At 37.6% G+C, this 24736-nt stretch overlaps 1 protein-coding gene across 1 annotated transcript in view; it reads right to left on the bottom strand.

Moving 5' to 3' along the window:
- Nucleotides 1-24736, bottom strand: part of RELN (reelin) — a 434942-nt gene that overhangs the window by 148051 nt on the left and 262155 nt on the right. The window contains exons 11-16 of the mRNA XM_067564502.1: nt 23956-24101; nt 14662-14813; nt 10134-10246; nt 7911-8119; nt 2291-2419; nt 376-485 (exon numbers count right to left, since the gene is read on the bottom strand). Of these exons, the coding sequence (XP_067420603.1) occupies nt 376-485; nt 2291-2419; nt 7911-8119; nt 10134-10246; nt 14662-14813; nt 23956-24101 (859 nt within the window). The remainder of the gene's footprint in view (nt 1-375; nt 486-2290; nt 2420-7910; nt 8120-10133; nt 10247-14661; nt 14814-23955; nt 24102-24736) is intronic.

Here is a 24736-nt window from a genome sequence, read left to right as displayed (position 1 = left end):
GTTACTTTGGGAAGTATAGTATGCATCCTTAATAGCACAATGTAGTACCTGCTTATGTTAATTGGATCTAAGACATCAGAGAAAATGTTCTATTAGCTCCTCATGAATATTCTACTTTTGGAAAGCTTTCAATTAAAAAAAAAATCTATATTTTGTCCACTGTAACTCAATACATCATTTTATCTTCTGATTCCACCGGCCTTTCAGATTACATAATTCCCCTCTAGCTTCATAAAAGACTGGTGACCAAATGTACAGAAGAAGGATATTTAACAAATCCCAGTCTTATGATATTGGGAAATATGTTTCTACTGGGAACCGTGTATGGAAATTGTACCCAAATGGTACATGATGATGACAGGTATGAATACTAACTATTATCAATCGCCCACATATTTCCAAGGATTGGTCCTGTTTGTCTCCATCGAATCCTGGTGTTTCTGGTTAATGCTGCACTTGACAGGGGAATAGTTATTCGGCTCCACCTGAAATACATTTCGCACATAAATTTCCACATTTTAAAATGTTTTTAATATTTGTATACATTGCTGACACATTTATTTTACATTGAAGAATTTTAATTCATATCTATATGCACCTAAATTCTGCTCTCACAAGTTAATGCAATTACTACAGATTTTTACATGATGTAAATGAAAGATTCATAGATTCCAAGGCCAGAAGAGACTATTGTGATCATCTAGTCTGCTCCTGTATAACACAGGTCATAGAACTTCACCAAGATCATTCCTAGAGCAGATCTTTTTAGAAAAACATCTTGATTTAAAAATTGTCAGTGATGGAGAATCCACCATGACCATAGTTAATTGTTCCAATGGTTAATTACTTTCACCATGGACAATTTACATCTTATTTCCAGTCTGAGTTTCTCTAGTTTCAACTTTCAGCGATTGGATTGTATTTTACCTGTCTCAGCTAGATTGAAGAGACAATTATTAAATATTTGTTCCTCAAGAAAAAATATCTTTAATCTGGGCCTGGTCACACGGGAAGGCTGTGGTAGAATAGGGAACTGAACCTGGGTCTTCCGAGTCTCAGGCTAGTGCCCAATCACCTCCACACCCACAGCTATCCAAAGGAGAATTTGGCCTATGGGATTTTAGTACATTGCAGTACATGTTATTTAAAGTATTTAAATTGCAGTTGTTTCTATTTAAATGGCCAAAGTTAACACTGTCCTTGAACTGCTTGGTATAATGGACTTTTCCCTGACAGCGGACCTCTCCAAAGCTACACACAGAGTTAAGCCTTTGAATCTGGCTGAGCTCCAGTTGGTGTAGGATCTGAAAAGGGGATATAAAGGCTGTTATTTACCACCTTTACAGCCACCCAATCCTAGTTCGGGCAAGCAGGGGATGGCTCTGGCCACCAGTGCAACTTCTACCTGTCTGAGTGGTTGTATGGCCCTCATCCTCATATGTATCTAAGCACCTCATGTCGGCTGTAAGTTATGGTCAATTGTAATGGCTCTCAAGGCACTGCTACACCTCTTGGGGATCGCCGGAGGGTAGCAATACTCCAACTGTGTTCCCTTCCCCTTGTCATACCTGTGACTTGCCCTCTATTCTGAGGGCTGCAAGAGAGGTGAGATACAGGCAGTTATGTCAGCTCTGTGCCATCATGGGATTGCCCTATGCAAGAGGAATCCACAGATGGTCACTTAAGTCCACTCTGCACTTCCAGAGTAACATCAAGCATACTTAATCGGGGATCAGTTCTGGCCCTTTATTCTTCCTCTGTTAGATTAATGCATGATTATCACCATGCACCCATTCAATGGCTATTTTTTCTTGCTGAACATCTATGTGTTGTTCTACACAACAAAGTACTTAAAATCACAATTTTTAGCTAATGAAATCCAGAGATATTCCACTGTATTCCAAATGTTGTAATTCCAGATCAGTAAAGATATGTGATCATATAAAACATGGCCAAGAGTGGGAGAGTCCTTTGTTACTATAATTTAATAGATTAATCAAAACAAAAACTCAAGTAAATATTCCCTCATGTAATTTAATTAATTTATTTATGTATTTTTTGCCTGTAGCATCAGAAAAAGAATATTGTTACACAACAGAAACAATCTGAGATACATAACTTTTTATTTCTGGGCAGTCAGAGAAACCAGCTCCTTTGTTTGCTGTCCCCAGTTAATCAGAAATGAAAGGTTGCATGGGGACAATTTTTTTTGCTGCTTTTAAGTGTCACAAAGGATTTACTTCATTTTGTTGTCTTGAATCTCATCTATTTTTGTACAGAACTCTCTTACCCACTGTAGTTTTCAGAGGCATAGATGGTGCTGTGAGGAAGATGAGACCCAGCACATATCTCAGGCAAGCACTCGGTGTGAAGTAAGGACCAAGAACGGCCATGATTGGTTGAAAACTCCAAGTAGACACTGACAGCGCAAACAAACAAACCAGATGTAATACATCAGCATTCTTAGCACCATCATATAAAAGTTTTAAAACTCATGGGTTGCTAAATAATTGATATCTCTGAGGTTGAAGTATGAAAAGCCTTTGAGGACAAAACACTGAAAATGCAAACATAAAACAAGCTCAATATTTTAAAGACAACAAAATGTAACCCATATAAGAAAACCTTTAACTGCTGTCTTTATTTGGCCAAATACACATGTTTATTTTTATGTTGTATTTAGATGGGATTTAAAGAAAGATACTGGGAGGAAGAGTCTGATTGATTTCACTGCTAATAGATTTTATGAATTATTTTCTTGGGGGAGTCACTAGATTGAGAAGGCAAATGAGTTACATTATTTATATTACCTTCACGCAGAGCCATCTGGAATAAAAGGCCAAGTGATTGACTGCCCAAGCATGTAGCACAGCACAGAACTACTGAAATATTTTTGGCATACAATAGCTACTATGATTAGAAAACTATATAAAACCCTATCTAGCTCAAAATATCCAGGACTCTCCAATTCGGGCATACTGCATAAGGATGTGGATACTAGCTCTATAGCAGGATAACCTGTCGGGGGAAAGAATGTCTTCATATGCCTTTGGAAGACCCTTCCTCCCTATGTATGGGATATTTCAGTTGTGCTTCTGTTGAGGAAACTCCTTGTCTTTGGTTTGTCCATCCATCCCCACTTGAGGCTACACTGCTCATGGGAGTAGCACACTGGCAGTAGCCTTAAGGTTGGAGTAACTCCAATGGGTTGTTTCACTGTTGGAGAGACTGACTGTTTTTCCTTCTTTCTATTTTTTTTTAAATATCAAGTGTGGGTAATGCCTCTGCTACTGTCCTTTGCCAGATAAATATTTAGAAGACGAGAGAGACAATATTAGTCATCCAGCTCATGCTCCCTTTTTCTTCAGATCCAGTTGTCTTTCCCCAATGACTGAATGCCAGTCAGAATGGAATAACCAATACCTTGCATTAGGGAATGGGGGGACTTCTCAGTGCATCTACCCAGGAGGGCATCTGTCTATCTACATAGCAGATGGATGGAGAGGCAACACGACATCCATCCCTGGGAACAGCATTATCCTATTGGTTTCACATGACTGTGACAGAGCAGGTAATGCTCACCTGGAATCAGCACTAGATGTTTTATGTTGCTCTAATGACACAATAGACGTAGAGTCATAAATTGTGTATCTCTAAAGCCACACATAGCAGCCAAAATGTACCAGTGAATATAGACAAGAAGACCTGTTAGATCAGTGATACTCAGACCTCATAAGAACATAAGAATGACCACAGTGCATCAGACCAATGGTCCATCTAGTCCAGTATCCTGTCTTATGACAGTGGCCAATGGCAGGTGCTTCAGAGGGAACGAACATAACAGTAATCATCAAGTGATGCATCCTGTCTCCCATTCCCAGTTTCTGGCAAACGGAGGCTAAGACACTTCAGAGCATGGTTTTAAATCCCTGGCAATCCTCGCTAATAGTCTTTAATGAACCTATCCTCCATGAACTTATCTAGTTCTTTTTTGAACCCTGATGTGGTCTTGGCCTTCACAACATCATCTGGCAAAGAGTTCCAGAGGTTGACTGAGCGCTGTGTGAATACTTCCTTTTGTTTGTTTTAAACCTGCTGCCTATTAATTTTAATTGATGACCCCTAGTTCTTGTGTTATGAGAAGGTGTAAATAACACTTCCTTATTTACTTTCTCCACAACAGTCATGATTGTATTGACCTCTATCATATCCCCTCTTAGTTGTCTCTTTTCCAAGCTGAAAAGTCCCAGTCTTATTAATCTCTCCTCATACAGAAACTCTTATATACCCCATATCATCTAAATTGCTCTTTTCTGTACCTTATTTCAATTCCAATATATCTTTTTTGAGATGGGGCAACCAGATCTGCATACAGTATTCAAGATGTGAACCTACCAGGGATTTATAAAGAGGCAATATGATATTTTCTGTCTTATTATCTATTCCTTTCCTAATGAGTCCCAACAATCTGTTAGCTTTTTTGACTGTTGCTGAACATTAAGTGGATATTTTCAGAGAACTATCCACAATGACTCCAAGATCTCTTTCTTGAATGGTAACAGCTAATTTAGACTCCATCTTTTTATATGTATAGTTGGGATTACGTTTTCCAATGTGCATTACTTTGCATTTACCAATTTTGAATTTCATCTGCCATTTTGTTGCCCAGTCACCCGGTTTTGGGAGCTCTCTTTGTAACTTTTTGCAGTCTGCTTTGGACTTAACTACCTTGAGTAGTTTTGTATCATCTTCAAATTTTGTCACCACACTGTTTACCCCTTTTTCCTGATCATTTATGAATATGTTGAACAGTCCTGGTCCCAGTAGAGATCTCTGTGGGACACCACTATTTACCTCTCTCCATTCTGAGAACTGAGCATTTACTCCTACCCTTTGTTTCCTATCTTTTAACCAGTTACTGATCCAGGAAGGGATCTTCCTTATTATTCCATGACTCCTTAGTTTGCTGAATAGTATTTGGTGAGAGATCTTGTCAAAGGCTTTCTGAAAATCTAAGTATCCACTGGGTCACCCTGGTCTACATGCTTGTTGACCCCCCTCAAATAATTCTAATAGATTGGTGAGACATGATTTCCCTTTACAAATCCATGTTGACTCTTCTCAAACAAATTGTGTACAACTATGTATCTGATAATTCTGTTCTTTACTATAGTTTCAATCAATTTGCTTGTTACTGAAGTTAGGTTTACCAGCATATAATTGCCGGGATTGCCTCTGGAGCCTTTTAAAAAATTGGTGTCACATTAGCTATCCTCCAGTCATCTGGTACAGAAGCTGATTTAAATGAGAGATTACATTCCATTGTAGTTCTTCAATTTCACATTTGAGTTCCTTCAGAACTCTTGGGTGAATACCATCTGGTTCTTGTGACTTATTACTGTTTAATTTATCAATTTGTTCCAAAACCTCCTCTAAGGACACCTCAATCTGGGACAGTTCCACAGATTTGTCACCTAAAAAGAATGGTTCAAGTTTGGGAATCTCCCTCTGATCCTCAGTCATGAAAACCAATGCAAATAATTCATTTAGTTTCTCCACAAATAGCCTTATCTTCCTTGAGTGCTCCTTTAGCATCTTGATTATTCATTGGGCCCACTGCTTGTTTAGAAGGCTTTCTGCTTCTGATGTAGGTAAAAAAAATGTTGCTGTTACTTTCTGAGTCTTTGGCTAGTTGTTCTTCAAATTCTTTTTGGCCTTTCTAATTAGTGGTTCAGGAGCCCAATTAGAGATCACCATTAACCAGAAGAGCCACAGTAGTGTGAATTCAGTGTTTCATTTACTATTTTTATGCATAGTATAAAATAATATAAATATTTTTCTCATAGCAAAATGTCTGACCAAGTATTCTACAATTGGTTAATAACATAATAAAAGCATCCTGATTGGTTAATAACTTAGATGGTTAATAATTAAATCACACCATGTTTTAATATCATGTGCTGCAAAGAGCCGCAGGAGAGCTACAAAGATACATCTTCTTGTCAATCCCCTGGCAATGCAGTGTCATTCCCTGTGGTATATCCACAAGCGTTCATTGAGGACTTCAGCTCCCATGAAGCTCCTGACAGAATGCATTTTACTGCAGCTTATTTTTAAAATAAAGTGTTTGTAATGTATGACTCCGAGAATAGCCTTAGATTACTAACATTCTGCGAACCTTCAACAAGTAATGTAGAAAGCATTTAATTTATTAAAGATTTGCTGTTTTATTGAAATATTCATGTAGAGTAATTTAAATATAATTTGCTTCCAACACTTTATTTTCAATAACGCAAATGAAGCATTAAAAAAGTCACAGTTCATCATCCTGACACCACATTATTGTGCTATGACTTTTCTATTTCAGTATAATTTACTGAGAAAATGACTTTATTTAAAGTGTGTGTTACTATACAACTATTGCCATGATATTATAAACGTATATTAAAATAATTTCAGATTTATCCATACTGATATTTTGGAAGGTTGTATTCATTGAATATATTTTCTTGCAGTCCCGGTAATGAAATCATTATGAATAATATTGTAGGCCAGGAGATCTGCACTTCCACATTATTAGTGAAATGCAAATCAAGCTTATGGGGACCTAGTGTTTCTTTTGTTATGAAGGAGTTCACTCCTGTCTTAGAAATGCTATGTGAGTGGGAAGAAAATTAATCTGAAACTATATCTAAAACACTACAAAAAACTCCTCTAGAAAATTTGTGATACAGATGATATGATAAATATGTTTTTAAAAGAAAACTTTCTTTTAAAGGATTATTTCAAATTTACTCTCAAATTGCTTGGTACATATGGCTAAAACACTTACAGTTGCTAATATACCCCATTAAATATGATAGGACAAATTCTAGCAGTCATTGCATGTAGATGACCACCACCAGAAAATCCACCCAAAGCAGTGGAAACTTAGAGCAGCTGTTGGCCTCCTTCCTCTATCTAAGTTCCTCCCCTGATTCCATGAGAAACCTCATTCTGCATCCCTAGAAAAGCCACGGAGGATGCTCTAGAGTTGGGCTTAGATGTGAGGGCCTCATGTTTATAACCACACGGCCCTGACCTAACAATGGATACTTTGCACTATACCTATGTGGATTATTCATGCTATTGGCAGCAATAATCTATGGAAGGTCAGTAAGTGGGGCTGCCACTAGCGCACTCATAGGCATACATTATTGCTCCTTCTTCAGCATGCACTGAGTGCAAGCCTATTTCGGAAACTATTCTCTTCCACACCTTGATGTCTTGAGAAATCCATGATGTATTGGCATTTCTTGTTATAAGATATAAGAAGGTTCTTGCCTGTACCAAATACCTTCACCCAACAAAGCATGAAGAGCCAAATCCTGTAGTCCTCAATGCTTTGTTCAGCAAATGTCCCTTTAATTTCACTCTGGGAGTTGTGTCAGACTATGGCCTGAGTAAGAACTGCATGATCTGACCAGTGAGGTAGGGAGATGTTAATATCTCCATTGTACAGAGTAGAAACTGAGTCCTGACCCTGTGACTCATGAAATCAATAAGCATTTGCCATTGACTTTCAACTGGTACAGGATCAGGCCATAAGCGGTTTGCCCCAAGTTACACAAGGCATCTACTGCAGAGCCAAGATTTGACCACACATCTCCTGAGAACCAATCTAGTGCTTTAACCATATGGTTGTCCTTCCTCCTCATGTCAATAGCCACCCTTCCACTGGCTTCAGTGAGAACATGACTGAATTGGGGGGTAGGTAAGATGCTGCATGCAAGCCTCAAACCAGTTTACATTTGTTGTTTTTAACTGTTTTCTTTCTTTCTGTGAAAAATATCCAAATAATTGTATAGATGCTATAATATAAAAAGTGTAAGAAACCAGATTAATCACAAGATAAATCTATCCCATTGTACCTGTTACCAGGTTGATGAGTTCCACAACCCAGATTAATGGAAAACTGGATCATGTGAGTTATGGTGGATGGGAGTACAGGCAGGACATGGAAATAATCAACAGCCCAGACATTCCTGTTATGCCCTTGATGATTCTTTTGCTTGAGACAGAATTTGGTTGTAGGAGTCTGCAGCTCCGGACTAATGACAACAGACACCAAAGATGGAACCTTCAACAGAAATTAAACTAATTAGGTTTATATAAAAAATTACATTGAAAAGTACTGGTTAACAAATAACAGCAATAATTTCAAAGGGGCTGAACAATACTAACCCATTATCCACCTTGCTTCTTTCATGTTGACTATTAAATTAACCATCTCCCCACAAAAGAACCCAGACAAAAACTCATTTAACTCACTGCATGGCCATCACTACATTGGGAATCAGGGGTGCTCAGCACCTATCATGATCAGGCTATTTGTCTGTAAACATCTTGAAGGGACCATGTCTTCTGTGTTTTGAAAAATACTAATTAAGCTGTCGATGCTTAACAGTGATGGTGCCTTAGAAAAGGGTATTGCCTTTCAACTCTTCCAGTTAACATTAGCAAATGCAATGGACGTGCATCTCTGGTTTAAATAGAATGGAATAACAGTATGAGTATATTGGCAAATTTGGAGAGGTGATCATGTTTGAAATACAAGGAAATGTTTTTTTGATGAAATTTAGGTCTTGTGTCTGGAGCTATATGACTAGTTTTTTAATATATTAAAAGTATACTATCAGCTTTAAATGTAGTCAATTTGGAAAAAAAATGTCGAATGTAGTGTAGCTATTACCCCTGCCTCTGTTTCCCACTGTTAATTTCTACTCTTTTACACTATTAATTTCTACTCTTCTTGTTTGTTTTTTTTAAAAGTTGTGCTTTCCTGTTACCATGCAAAAAACAGGAGAAATTTGACTGCAGAGAAACAACAAAACTGACTCAGCACAAAGTGCTGTCAAATACATAAAACAAACTGAAAAAACAGAAATATTTTTTCTCTAAATTTTACAGTTATAGTAATCTTAAGTGTTAACAAAAGAAAGCGAAAAAAGTTTAGAAGTAGTTTTTAAGTAGACTGTACCTTTAATACAATATTCTCTATGTACCGGAAGGTATAAACATGTTATAGTTTGGGCTGTAACAATGTTGTGTGCATATATATATATATGTAACTCCATCTTGCTGTCTTTTCTTCCTCCTTTTAGACAGCACAATAAAAATATTGTACCAGTTACTATGCTGGCTGGGGCTCAATAGCACATCCACAGACACCCCCTAAAGGATATGGCTCTTCATAGCAGGAAGGACAGCTAATTCAGGAAGCAACACTGAGAAGAAATTGAGGGGTGAATTTGCCTCTCCCAGGCAGCAAGCATAAGTGTCTTCCAGCAACATGAATGGAGCTGTCTCTGTATCCTTTTCTAGTAATAAATACATTGTCTGTTGTTTACTGAGCTCATGTCTGTGTCATCATTTCAGGGAATCTGTCTGTTTGTGCTAAGCCACCAAAAAGAAGACTGCAAGGTCACACAATTGCCAGCGACCCAAAAAATCCATTATTCGCTCAGCTCTAATTTTAACTTTCATCTAGACTTCTCGTATTTTGATTGGTGTTTTATAAGCTTGACAAAACCCAGTGTGAACTTTGCTCTGGTGTTCCTTTCACAATCTCTGGGAATAGAGAACTCTTTGGAAATTGCATATGAAAGCCCCATATTTTCTGCAACAAATACAGCACACTCTTTTTAAACGATACATCTGCTATCACAGTAGGACTGCAAAATTATTCCCAAGTGCTAGCTTCACAAACCTACCATGACTACTGCTTACCTGACCACATGGGCAGCACAAATAGCTACTCTCCTTTATTGACATCCTGCTCCCCCAGTCTAGCTCCTGCATGCTCTCATGCTCAAAAATAGCTATAATAATTATAAGTTTTCAACCTCCTCATCTGCTAGGTTCTTTTTAGTCTATTTTCCTGACACTAAATGAGCTCTCACTACGGCTCACGTGGCTAAGTAAGCAGTAGGCATTGCAGAATTTTGATGCTCAGATGCTTTCTAATCGCATGTTCTGTATATATTAGTTGCTTGAAAAGTTCTTGTTGGACTACCCCAGTGGAATTCCACACTCACCATGGTCAAATTAGCTTTAAAATATAGTTGTCTGCTATCTTTGTCTACAACACCTACCTTATAAGAAGCATAGGTCAGTGTATCAAGAGCTATGTGCTCTTTCCTTCCTTCTATCTTTGCATAGAGTAGGACATCATTTTCATGGGCTTCTCCAGAATCACAAGTTCCCCCTTTACAATACACATTTGAGAAACAAAATAATTCAAGCACAAGTTATTTAAAAATACATCACATTTAATTCTCATAATTATGAAAATAAGTACACCCAGAGGTTATTAAACTAAGATATAAAAGAAAAGAACACAAGCCCCAATGGAATAATGCATAAGAACCATTTGGCCAGACAGGCCACGCTGGAGATCAAGGTCTTGACAGAAAAGCTGTCAAAAAATAGTTAAGTAACTATTTTTATCAGTTTATTTAAATAAATTTTACAACATTATGCTACAAGCGGTGTTTATATCTGTGCATCTTACATCCTGTTTACATGGAAGTATTCTGCTTTTTTCAGTGTTTGATTTCTCATGTTCAGGGCTCCATCATGTTTGGTGTTGTGCAAACACAGAGGCCATATAGCAAGACTGTACTTGGCCCTGGGCACAACAGTAATCCTTGCAATCAGGCAGTGGAAGGACTGTTCAGGGCTAGCCTCTTCAAAAGATACAGGGAGTTCAGGGAGCTAGTGGGACCATAGATTCTACCTCTTCTCCCCTCGCCCTACTAGCCAATAAGGCTAACTAGGTACATGCCAGTCTTTATGGGCGTGGTTGCGGCCATATTTTCTTGGCCTCTGAGCTTTGACTGGGGTGGTGCTACATTGTTCTGGATTCATGTTGGCACAATAGAGCCATTAGTGCATATTGTGGAGAAAAAAATGCCATTTGTAAGTGTGATTTACAGTACTTTCCATAGGGAACAAGAGAGATAATGGGCCCAGTCTTCACTTAGCCAAACTCCTATTGCTCAATGGAAGGGAGCATGGTTTAGTGGTTAAAGAATGGAACTAGGAGTCAGGAGGATTTCTGGGTTATTTTCCTGACTCTTTCACAGACTTGGTGTACGACATTGGCCAAGTTCAGCAAGGCTTCCTGTGCCATCTGTATAATGAGAATAACTTTTATATAATCCATAGGGCTATTGGGAAGTTTAGTTAGAATTTGCTAAGTGCTTTGAGATCTCTGAATGAAAGGTGCTATATAAATTCAAAGTACTAATATTAACAAAGCAGCCTTAGTGCTGGCTCTCCTGATATACTTGGGATTCATGGATGTGAAGAAGACATTAGTCTTGTGTCCCAAAGCCTTGTTATAGCTGTGAGGTCCTAAGCAGTTCTGCATCAGGAAGTGCACCCCTTGGTTGGGTTTGGAAAGGTTCCCTCATCCCCTTCTTCCTCTCCTTCCCATTTTATCCATAGTTGTGGAGCTTCCTGGATACTTGGGAAGCCCAGTTAGCCAAGCATGAGTTACTTCAGTCAAACACAAGTTATTGGGCTCAGTATAGGGGAACAGTGAAACTTAATGGCATGGGATACATAGAAAGTCAGATGAGATGATATCTAGCCTTCCACTCCATGAATCTATTTATCTACTTCCTCTCTGGCTAACATTCAGGCAGGCAGGCAAGAACTTGCTTTGAGGAAATGCATTGTGCATCTTGCTCACTGTGCCCCTGTTCCCTAATGTCATTAACAGGGCTCAAAGGGAGTTGGACAGGATGGGGTTTATGACTTGTTTTCACCCCAGCAAAGGGGCAGGGTTTCAGCTGGAGCAGAATCTCCATATCTGTAGAGCCCAAGGAACTTATAAAGCTTTCATGTAGTAACAGCCGTGGAGGCAAATTTGAGCTGGATATATTCTTTAAATTCTGCAATAGAATTAGAATAACTTCAAACAATGTGGACACTAATGGTAGTATATTTTGTTGGCATAGCTCCATTTGGTATCCTGGATAATGAATATTAAAACAAGGTATCTGTAATTGAAAAAGGAACTTGCGTGCTTTCCTGTGTCAGGCTGACATTGCACGTTGGGTTAAAAAACAGGATGAGGAAGCTCTTTTAAATAGTCTGTGAGACAGTAAAGTGTCAGATACGAAACACTTCAATTGCTTTGTCAGGCAAAGATGGTCTATTATAGGGGTGAAGTAAGCAAAGGGTATTCTGAAAAGCCTTATAAGGCTTACATCTTTGATGTGAATTACATTGGACTATGAAAGCTCTACTTGCTTCTTAAAGCATCCCTGAATATTTACGCTATTATGTGCTTAACTACAAACAGGCTCAGCCTTTGTTTTCAATGCAGTCACCCAATTTCTCCACCACTCTTGCTGAGCTGACAGCTTCACCCATAAGTTCAGAAGGTTGACAGAGTTTCTTTCCTGTTTCTCTTGCAGGTGTTGTAATGCCTGGAAGACCTGGAAATAAGGCAACCTCCCTTTCCTGTGCTTTATTGGTAAATCATGGAACACAGGGGAGATGTGTGACAATTCAGAGTAACTTCCAATCTATTAATTAAGGGTTCTTTTTTTCTTGTTGACTCAGAAGGTGGCTTTGGAAGGTCACTTATTCAATCTCTGCTTCCACCTTTATCATCCCATTATTTTCTACACTATTTTTTAAAAACCTAATAAATACTGTGTTGAGAGAATAAATTTCACATAGAATTTCCCGTATTTATACATGTGCAAATTAAATTCCTGGAAAAATACTACAAAATATTGCATGATTTCCCCGCACATGACAAATATTTGTGAGAGTGAATGCCTATTACAGTTGTACTAACAACAGCCTTCTTATTTGGAGAGGAAATTTCTTGCTTTTACTTCATCTTTTATTCTTGCTAGTTTACCACTGCTGCTCAAGAAAACCATTCAGGGTGAAATTCATCCCAGTAGGGAAGGCTTGCACACAATTCTCAGCTCTACTTAAGCATTTAATACAGTATTTCAGTATTGTGGAGTTCTCATGTGGACTTTTTGCACTGGGTTGAATTTCACCCTCAGGAAGACATTACTGTGGTAGCTATTTATGTTTATGATGATGGCATAGTAGCTCCAGAGCAGAAACCATTTTGTGGTGCTCTGTTGTAATAACTGAGGCCTAGAAGGCCTTCCTCAGCTGTGAGCTGAACTGTGGAAAGTGGATGGAAGTTTGTAACATCATTTAGTCATCTGTAATAACAAATGTTTGCAAACTTTGATGTGAAAAAGGTAGCAGAAGTCCATCTCAGACTGTTACATAAGGTTGTTTGTAAAAATTATTAAAAGTGAAAAAGAGAATGATTGAGTTAGTCTAAACAAAAATGGTGTTACCGATATAACTCAAACACTGTGTTGAGACAAGGCAGGTATGGAACCAGATGTCAATGGACTAAATGCGGCATGTCGGAAGTTAGGCATGATTGGAGAACGCTCCCTTTTGGGTTCCTTAAAGAAAGAGACTTGGGTCTTTGTCATCCTGATCCTGTGAAATGTTCCGATGAGACTGAGACAGAGAGAGGGACCCAGATGGTATTGTCACCTCCATCAGCTCTGACTGAAACCCAAATGCCACCTAGGATGTGAGACTGTGTCCTCCCTATTCCGTGTGTCATTTTCCTTCCCCACCTTATTTCTTCTCTTTCTTATCCCTCTTGTTTTGCCTTCTGTCTAATAAGAGTCTGCCACAGCTGGCCAGGATTTTATTTTTTGCAACGCTGCTGTAAAGCCTGTGACCAAAAAGAGGCAGCTTAAAGCAATGCCCTAAACAATCTGATGCATGTTTGCCAGGTCTCAGAGTGGCTGATAAGGCCATGTCTTGGGTCTGTAATTTTCCAGCAGTGAGGTTGCAAGTGAAAGTCAACATAAGAGACAAAAGTTGCATTTTCTATCTTTGCTGTTCTTTCCTTTCCCCTTCATGTGTGTTTGACTTGTTTTGTCCTCTACAAAATGAGATTGGATTTTAATAACAACAGCAACAACAACAGCTTCAGACTATCTCAACTCATTTATTCATTTTTTCCCAAAAGGACAGTTATTATCTTCTAAAAGACTGTCAAACATGGGTTTTTTTCCTTCTAAAGGCTCTTTCCGGGGACAGGAAAAGAGAACAAGGGATGTTGTTAAAATGAAAGCCTTATTTAATACTTTACATTTCAAACAGATTAATTGTTTTTCTTCTTTTCTATATCTTTAATAAAAGGTTAACAGGATTTTTAATGGAGTGTTTGCCATGATACTAAGCAGGCTGAGGTCTCGGTATACCAAACCCTGAGCCTTGTTTAAAACTGTTTAATGTTGGACAGTGATTAGGTTATGTTAACACCTATAAGTCTATGGCCCTCTTCCCCCCCTCTAAATTAGCACAACAGCTCCCACCTCAGTCAAACAAATCAAGCCTGATTCACCACTGTGTTACTCCCTTCTTACACTGGTGCGACTCTATTGAAATACATGACTTCACATTGGTGTAGAGGTGGAGTAACACAACAGTGACTCAAAGCTATTATCTTTAGAAGATATTTAGTGTCTTTTGGTTCCAGGTTGTAGGATTTCCAAATTTATTTAATATGATTTGCGTGTCCCAAATATGTTAAAAGTACATACTCACCCATGCTGAAGTAAAATCTCAGGTTCCCATAACCTGTAGTGTCCATATATGGAGTACATATTTTTCTCTCTCCATCTCTGAGGAATACCATAGATGAACCTGATTCCAATGTTCCACATTCAGTACCAATGACAGCTCCAGATATGTCCCATCTAAAGACATCAACAATGTGCTGAGAGTCAGATGCCTGATAGGGGTAAGTCTGTATGTTTCTAATAGTTTTTTTTATGAAGAAAAACGTCTTCAAATCTCATGTGGTATAATGAAAAGCAGTTTGTTCAAACTGTGTCTGTTAGTCACCACAGAATAACAGTTCCTTAAATTCAGTCAACTTAAATACTACACAATTAATGTATACGTCAGCAAAGTTGTAGATGATGTTATTTTACAAACAGTAATGGGCAGAATTGTACAAAGTTATTTAAGTTGTTAAGGTTATTTATTTTGGCTATTGAATATTATCCTCTCAGTACTTTGGTGCTATATAAATAAATAAAATGTAATATAAATGCAAACTCCATTGTATTTTCATTTTGGTTAATTTAGAAGAAGTTTACACATCACTGAAACCTTAAAAGGAATATTGCCTTGGCCATATCTACTATGCAGTCATTAAATATGTAGGTCATAACTGGGGATGTTCTCAATTTGACTTTTTGAGTAGCATTTGAACATTTTAGAGTAATAGTTTTCATCCAGTGCTTGAATAGAAGAAAAAAAGAGATACTATGTTTCTCAAAAATTATAATTTGATCCATCTTCTTCTCACATTTCATAGAAAACATTTTTTTGTTTCTCTGGCGAGTGACAATGAATATAGTTGGCCCTGAATTTTTGAAGGAAATATTTTATCCTCAGAAAATGGTGATTTGTTGAAACTGAAACTGTTCACAGGCAAGGATTGGTTTCCAAATCTCCTAATTCAAAAACAGGCTAGAAAAGAAAGTTTAGAAATTGTCTAAATGTCGTGTTTTGACATTTTAGAAATGAAAAGTTTTGCTTTTCAGTTTGAAATGACTTTTAATTTCAAAGTTTTAGTTATTTTAGACTAAAAATGTTTTAAACATTACAAATATCAAGATGAAATGGAATGTTTGAAAATGATCAAAATGAAATGTTTGATTGATCCTATCTGAAATGGTCTTTGAATTATAGGTTTGTGAAAATTTTCATTGTGATTTGCGATGGGAAAAAATTCAGAATCTCAAAAACACTCACAGGATAGAAAAACCATTTCCTGTCCAACACTAGCAGTGAGAAGTGAGTGTATAGAATTTAACCTATCTACCTAAGGTCCCCCTTTCTTATTTCTAAATACTGGTTTCGTTCCAGTAGTGAACAATTTTCAGTAGCCACCACCACAATTGTTAAATAGTCTGTGATCTTGTTTATATTTTATACTTTTTGTTTTAACTGCTCAAACTATTTCAGAACATATGGGTGTGATTTTTTTTAATTGCTCAGTGCTGACCTAATTCTTCTACCACTTAAAACAATTGTAGTTCTACCACTTACTTTAATGGCAGCACAGTTAGGCCTATACTGAGTGCATTTGAAAATCCTACTTTATATCTTTTAGTAGATTGCAAAGAAATATTTGAAAATCCACCAAATTCACAGTTACTGAAATGCTTTTATGGTACAAACATAAATGTGTCATCTAAAGAAAAAAGAGTTGTGTAAGAATTTAAGTTGTTTGGCTGAAAAAATATGGTTAGACTACATTTTAATAAATTTAAGCATTCTGCAGCAAAGCATTTTTGTTTGAATGTACATCTAATTCTGATAAAAGAACTTATGTGGTTCAGACATTTTAAAATATAACGTGATATGATGAAAAATACAGCTACTGGTTTTGAAGATGGGTCTTGGGGATCAAGACAATTGCAGAATTAAACAGTTGAGCCTGTTTTGACTTATACAAAGAAATCTCACAATGGTTCATTGATCTTTTATATGCTCCATTTAGCCCAATTAAAACATACTCTTTACTGACCCACAAAACAACTTGGGGTCATGAATGATGCAGATCATGACTGTTTCTAGGGATAACTCCCTTTTCAGGAACATTCAAAATGAAAAATAGAAAGCTCAACAACATAGAATGACACTGGCATTTTTATAAAAATAAATTCAAACTCTCTCTGTAATGATAGATAGAGAAGGAATGGGATAAACAGCATCTATCATCACATTATAAACATGTAAAAATCTTTGTTAAACATAACTTTTGGATGCAATTGTCCCCCAAATCATTCTAGAGTCATTCTTCTTTCACTGATGAATAATAAATAATATGTAAAAGTGGCATGATGGTTTATCAATCTAAATGTTTACATTTTATGTCAGATGGAAACATAAGACCCAATCCTGCAAGTAGATCTGTGTGGAAAATCAACGGGGCTCTGCTATAGTCTGCTCACAGCGATCCAGTTGCAAGACTGAGTCCCTAATCTGTGTAATGAAAACAAAACGGGCTGGCAATCCTTTGTGCATGAGAAGATTCATTCTGCTATAAACATAGGTTATTGTAAATACACTTTGAGAAATTTTCAAAGTATTGAGCATTGGCTTAACTCTACTCCCATTAAAGACAACAGTAAAACTACACCCTGCCTCATTGACTGCACAGCTTGGATGCACAAGGAAGCATAATTAAAGTTTTGCATGAAATCATAAATCTGGCATTTCTCAACTTTTCAGTGCTTGATTTTATAATCTAATGCAATCCTTGGATGTGTAAAGAAGGGAATTTTGAGTAGGAGTAGAGATATTATTTTACTGCTGTATTTGTCAGTTGTGCAACAAGTACTGCAGTTCTGTGTCCAGTTCTGGTGCCCATAATTTGAGAAGGATGTTGATAAACTGGAGAGGGTTCAAAGAAGAGCCATGAGACTGATTAAAAGATAAGAAAACATTCCTTTTAGGGAAAAGTTCCAGAGAGGTAGCTGTGTTAGTCTGTATACAGCAAAAACAATGAAAGTCCTGTAGCACTTTAAAGACTAACAAATTTAATTTCTGCAGGCATAAGCTTTCATGGGCTGTAACCCACTTCGTCAGATGTCAGACCAAGTGGGTTACAGCCCACAAAAGCTTATGCCTGCAGAAATTAAATTTGTTAGTCTTTAAAGTGCTACAGGACTCTTGTTGTTTTTTTTAATTCCTTATAGTGATAGTGTCAAGTCACTCAATCTATTCAGCTTAAAAAAAGAGAGGTCATGGAATGACTTGACCATAGTTTGTAAGTGCCTACATGGGGAACAAATATTTGATAGTGGATTTGTCAGTCTAGCAGGGAAAAGTATAACACAATCCAATGACTGGAAGTTGAAGCTAAACAAATTCTAAATTCTAAAGCTAGAAATAAGGAGTAAATTTTTAACAGTGAGGGTAGTTAACCATTGAAACAATTTACCAAGAGTCCTGGTGTGTTCTCCATCACCAGCAAAAAATATGCTCTAGTAATTCTTTAGGGGAAGTTCTATTGCATGTGTTATACAGAAGGTCAGGCTAGATTATCACAGTTGTCCCTTCAGGGCTTGGAAAATAAGAATCCAAGGGCTTTATACAAGGTGGAGTAAATTTCAACCTATATTTTGTTTTTATTTCTTCTTTTAATATTTGTATGGCAGCTTACTTATTAAAAGGCTGGCGCTTAAAATTATATACAACTTGGTACCCGATTAAACATCCTTAATGCCTTGACACTGCAAAATCCCCATTAAGCAAAATTCTTACTAATACTGTTCCCATTAAACGTCAGTCATTACCATTCATTGTCATTCAAGTTAAATTTGTTTCATGGGAGGCATTGTAATAAAATAGCTATCCTGATTAAATAGACTGTATATAGTATATCTCTAGGACTTTGCATTTGGAAATATGGAAAATTATGCATATATGAGCCCTTTTATTCCACCTTGAATAATTAGTTTTGAACATATTCAGAATGTGTCTGTAAATCAAGGTAATTTGTGGGTAAATTATGCAGTTAATATGTCATCAGTGATATGTATGGCATTTCTTTTCCCAAGGACCTGCAAAATTGATACTTAATACTTTTACTGACTACATAATGAAAGAAGCCTTAAAATCCTGTATATTAAAGATTATGAATCCCTTAATAAAACTTCCTACCAAAATGAACACTTTTCTGAATTTCACTAGAAATAGAAAACTAATAGGAAGTTAATGGGTCATATTCTACCTTGTGTAACTTCAGTGACTTTTGTGGATGAATTTTTAACTAAAGTATTTTTAAGGAATCAGAAGACACAATCTTCCAAAGTAGCAGCACTAAGAAAAATCTTAATATTAAAAAGGGTGCAAAATGCCCAAGTCATTAATAACAGGATTTTATTTTAAACTTATGCAGCTATTTGGAGTTTTTTATAGGAAATTAGATTGTTGAGTTACATATATAGAGACATAAAGGCTTGATTTAGTACCTAATTACAAACAAATATAACTGCAACCACAGAAAAGCAAGATAAGTATAGAAAAATGACCTTTAGCATTGCATATACAATTTTGGGGAGAACATCAGAAGTGAAAATGGAAAGAACAGGAAGTTGAGAAGCACTGTAAGTGGCAGTGACGACAAGATTTCCACCATCCTGTCATCCCAATGTCCCAAGTAGGGGTTGATCTGACAAACTTTTATAACCCTTTTTCCTTACGTTCCCCCACACCCAGCACCATATTGGATTAGGCCTCCGCACTTTGCCCATGATTGTTATTTTGGGGGACAATAATTAGGGGTCAAACAGCTACCGTAAACTACTTGCATCAATACATTTCTCTATAGTTTTGACATGTAAAAGATGGTTACTAACCTTCTGTAACTGTTGTTCTGCGAGATGTATTGCTTATATCCATTCCAAGTAGGTGTATGCATGCTGCATGCACAGTTGCCAGAAGGCTTTTCCTCTAGTGGTATCCGTCAGGTCAGCTTTGGTGCCCCCTGGAGTTGCGTCCTCCTGGCGATGTATATAGGGCCCTGCCAGCCCCCTGCCTCTTCAGTTCCTTCTTGCTGGCTGACTCTGACAGAGGGGTAGGCAGGTGGGTCTTGGAATGGACATGAGCAACATATCTTGAAGAACAACAGTGATGGAAGGTTTTAAGTAACCATCATTCCTTCTTTGAGTGCTTGCTCATGTCCATTCCAAGTAGGTGACTCCTAAGCAGATTCGTAGGAGGAGGGGTTGGAGTTCATTGACTTGTGGATTGCAGCACCGCTCTGCCAAATGCAGCATTGTCCCTGGCCTACTGTGCATAGTGTGCAGCAAAGGTGTGAATAGACGACCATGTTGCAGCTCTACAAATGCTCTGGATTGGGACCTGAGCCATGAAAGCTGCTGACAATGCCTGTGTCCTTGTGGAGTGAGCTTTCAGCGCTGGGGCAGGTATCTTTGCCAAGTCATAATACGCCCGGATACAGGTGATCCATGACAAGATTCTTTGTGATGATATTGGAAGGTCTTTCATCCAGTCTATTATTGCTGTAAAGAGCTGACTTGTTTTCCTAAATGGTTTTGTCCTTTTGATATAAAATAACAAAGCCTGTCTGATGTCCTGAGAAAGGAGCCTATCGTTCTGGGGCAGAATCCCCTGCAAATTTTACAGCAATCCCTCTGATAGGTCTCTTCCAGACACTTCAGGAAGGTTGTATGGGGATCGCTCCTGGGCATATGTTTTGCAGGCCCCTCAAGGTTTAAAGCCAGGGGATTGAGGCATGCCCTAGTCTGGGAAGGGGGACTAGAAAGAGGTGGTGACTTTGATAAGCAGGGTCCTAAATACTCCTACTAATATAAACAACACTAATTTTCTTAACTATTTACAGGTAGCAGTTTGAAAGTCCACTGGGAAAGGGCTTGCTGAAGAAAGAGAAGACCAATGTTCCAGTGACTGTCACAGATGGTAACAAGGAACTGAAGAGGTGGAGGGTCAGCAGGGTCTTATATACGGTGCTATTAGGGCACGATGGATACCATTAGGGGAAAAGCCTTCTGGCGACTGTGCATGTGGCACGCTCACACCTACTTGAAATTGACATGAGCAACCACTTGAAGAAGAAACGTAGTTGCTCCATGGTTACACTGACCAGAAAGCCCCTAAACTAAATCAGCTAATTTAAGCTCAAAACTGTTATTTTACTATTTGTGTTTATTACAAGACAAAAACTGCTAAATCATATATACACAAGCAGCAGGGAACCAATCAGGACCCATACAGTTCAACCAATCAGATCCCAGGACTGGAATCCTTTGTTGGAGTTGAGTTTCTTGTTCTGTACCTGTTGGCAGGTTGGCACTTACAGGTTCCTCTGAGCCCTGTAGATAAGGATTCAAGGCCCATGGTTCCTGGCTCAGAGCAGATTGTGTAGTCACATTCTAGTACGTAGGGAATAGCATTTTATTTCTATATTTTTACTCTCTGCCAAATTTTTTTATTGTAAGTCACTTCTGAATATGTTTGAAAATTAGCCTCTTTTCTTACTTAGGAGGGCATCCATATCAGAACAATTGGCTTCAATGTCCTTATGCTGAAGCTTACACCAGCTAAGGATGTGGCCTAGTACATATCCTATCTACAGAGAAAAACAGATGTGCACTACAAGCCATCATTTTCCTATTCTCTGACAGAAGAAGAAAATAAAGGCCAAAAGGGCATCTGACATATGGCTCACTTAGCAACCTTTCCCACACATATTCAATTTTTGTTGTTGTATAAAATGTTTTCTGAAATGAAAAGATAACAGCAAAGAGCACAATGCAAAACAGATCCAGAGTTAGTTATTTAAACTGGGAATAAGTTTACAAATTTTTTCCCTAAGCTCAAAAGTAAGTTCAAGAATTCACATGACATATTAGCATGTATTTCTTACATAGTGATCTTTATCTCAGACACAGCATAAGCAGCATATGATTCGATAGCTGCTAATGAAATAATGTGTTTTTATAAGTTGAAACCAGTGTTCAGAAAAAAAGACATAAATTATCAGTGTATGTTTTACAACCCCTAGGGCTGCAGTAACTAATGTACTCTTTTTTTTTTTTTAAACAGAAAAAGTCATTTTACAAAACACATCCAGTTTGTTGCTGTTGTTCTGTTCTGTTTTCTTTTGTTTTTTACCCAAAATGTATCTTCTTTGTCCGCTTCATAGCTTCACTCTGAAAAGTGAAATTGGAAATGGCTGCATAGTATCCACTTTTGCAAATGATACAAATGCAGGAAGTGGTGAACACAGGATTTAGCAAGATTACGGAATTATTTGAATTGGTGGAAAAAATGGCCAGATGTTGGGAAACTGATGTTCATTATTAAAAAAATGCATTTGGAGAGGCCCAACAAGAAGGACAAATGCTCAGTAAAAGGATTCAAGTTATAAGAGACACACTGAGGGAGATACAACACAGAGCTGAAGTGAAGAGAGCCACAATGGTCTTGGGAACATTTACTACAGTGGCCAAAGTTACCTCCTTTTCCAAGAATTAGGAAAAACTATGGTAACCAAAGATACCACTTAACTGTTACTGTTTGAAAGATGTTGATTTTTAATATACCCATAGGTTCTGTATAAGGACAGATTACATAAAATGATCTACACACAGACGCACATAATGCTTGCTTATAAAAGATACTAAGATAAAGCTGCTTGGCAAATAATAAAAAAAGGTAGATATATGGGACAGAAAATCATAGCTTCCTATATTTACCAAGGATCAAGAGGGATAAGTTGAGATGAATCTTTTTGGCTTTCTATTTAAACTTCTCTTTTATTTTTTATATTCTGTATAATGTAAAACCATTCTTTCCTCCAGTTAGTTAAAGTAAATTTCACCCAAGCTGGGGCTAAATTATGATGCAGGTTTACTGGGAGTGGTGGGAAGAAGTGATCATGCTAGTTGCTAACATTGGCAACATTGACTTAGGAATGTGCAAGTGTATGCAGACAACTGCATGTGCCCGTTATGCACTGGAATATGCAACGTACATATACACATCAGATATTTGTACCTACACACATCTAACATGCGCATGCACATAGACCAGAATGTTCAAAGAAGTGGGTCTAAAATCAGGCACCCAAAGACATTTTTAGACACGTACCATAAATAAATGGCTGATTTTAATGGCTGAATGATGGGACCGGAGAAGTTAATGGGATCTGCGGGTGCTCAGTACTGAAAATAAGGTAATTTATTAATGGCAAAGACCCAAAAATGGATTTGCGTGCCTGACTTTAGATCTCTTTCTTTTAAACATTTTTGACATACGATATTTCATGAGTAACTTGGTTGTATACACTTGTATGTAAGTATCCATGCCAAAATCTAACTGTGTATGTTAGTTTCCAGCTCCCAGTCTGTATCCACTGCTCTTCACTTTTTACAAAACCAAGGGCTTGATCCAAAGACCACTGACATCAATGAAAAGACTCCTGTTGACTTCAGTGGGCACTGGATCCTGTGGTCCCCCTACGGGTTCTGTTTCATGTTCGTTCGTTCGCGCGCTCTAAATTTAAAGTACAAATACTGGGCAAGATCCTCATTGATGGTTATAGAACAATCAGTGCAGCTGAGGAGGCGTGCAAAAGTACCCTTTACACTCTCCCAATCGAGGAACTGCTCTTCACCAGGTTAATCTCCCTAAAACTGTGGTTGCTGTAACCTCCACTAGCTACCAACAGCTGCAAGGTAACATTACAGTTGCCAGTGTTTGCTAGGGCTGGGCAAAGCCCTGGCCATGGCTCCTATGGTGGCAGCTAAGAGGAGCAGTGGCAGAGAAGCAACTACTGATGCTCTGTAACACTTCCTCCCATGCAGAAGTGATCCTCCCTGTTTCCCCCAAGATTTAGGATGGGTTTGTGCTAGAGCAGCCAAAAGTTTTGTCCAAAAGTAACAGTAACAAGATTATGTTTTGCTCCAGGGAAAGGTTGAGTTTTTCTAGGGATTTGGTTTTGTCCAACTGTGTATTTTTAACACCGCTAATTTGTAGCAGAAGTGGAAAACATTGCAACACTGAAATTTTCTAATGTACACCACTATAAAGTTCATATGCATGACTTTTGTCAATTTAGATCTCTAGAGACAAAATAGTCTGGAATCAGACAGGACTTACTGACCCTCCTTGACTTCTTCATCCCTCAAACCTCTAATTATCAACATTTACTTTTTTTTAACTGCTTTTTATTTTAGTAACAGATATATTACAAATGCATTGCAGAGAGGAAATGCAATTATCAACTGAAGTTTCCTTATGTCCTGGAGTAATGTTGCATGCATAACTCACCCTTTAGGCTGGCTCTCAAACTCTTCTGCCCACTGCTCTTGGGTATCCTCAGTGGAAAGATCCACATCTCGGGTTGTGGCAAAATTGAATTCACTGCCTTCCGTTCCATGGAAATAAATGGAGTTTCCATCTGACTGACAGCTATGCTATAGATAAAAGGAACACACAGGAGGTGGTTGTTAAATGTTTTTTTTAATGGCAGCTGTCTTGCTCATGTACAATCAGAGCTCAGAGAAAGCCATTAAATTATTTAGCACGGATACCTGAAACAAAAAAAAAGAAATAGTCTGTTCATTCTTTTTTACCTTTCTTGAACAACTCCTAGTTATTACTGCCTCTCAATATCATACTTTCTATTTTCTTTAATTTCAGATCTCTAAAAGTGTATAATTTTATTTGAACAACAAAAAAACGTCCATATGTGCATGGTTTACAGTACGGCTGTGTTACAATTTTACAGCATTACATTATATCTATCTCACACCAAAAATCACATTTATATGTTCAAATAACTTAGTATATTAAATCTAGGATGGATGTTTTGCCTGTCTAGAGGCTCAGAGACATGTTTTGAGACAAATGCCAGGTCTTCTTTGCCTGAATATTTGCCAATGGAGTGTTGGGATTTGTTGTTATTACTAGTATAAATTATATTAAATAAATAAATTAGATTTAAATAACATCATAACTTTTGGACTTTTGAAGTTTATGAGTGAAAAGACTATTGCATATATTTAATTCAAATATATTATTTTCTGTCGGCATCATGTTCCTGAGATTC

Source organism: Emydura macquarii, unplaced genomic scaffold (genome assembly GCF_026122565.2).
Source record: "Emydura macquarii macquarii isolate MOO-44397 ecotype Brisbane River unplaced genomic scaffold, CSIRO-AGI_Emac_v2 contig_2636, whole genome shotgun sequence".
In the NCBI taxonomy this organism is placed as follows: Eukaryota; Metazoa; Chordata; order Testudines; family Chelidae; genus Emydura; species Emydura macquarii.
The sequence above is the reverse complement of the archived record's forward strand: the minus strand, read 5'-3'. Positions and strand labels throughout refer to the sequence as shown.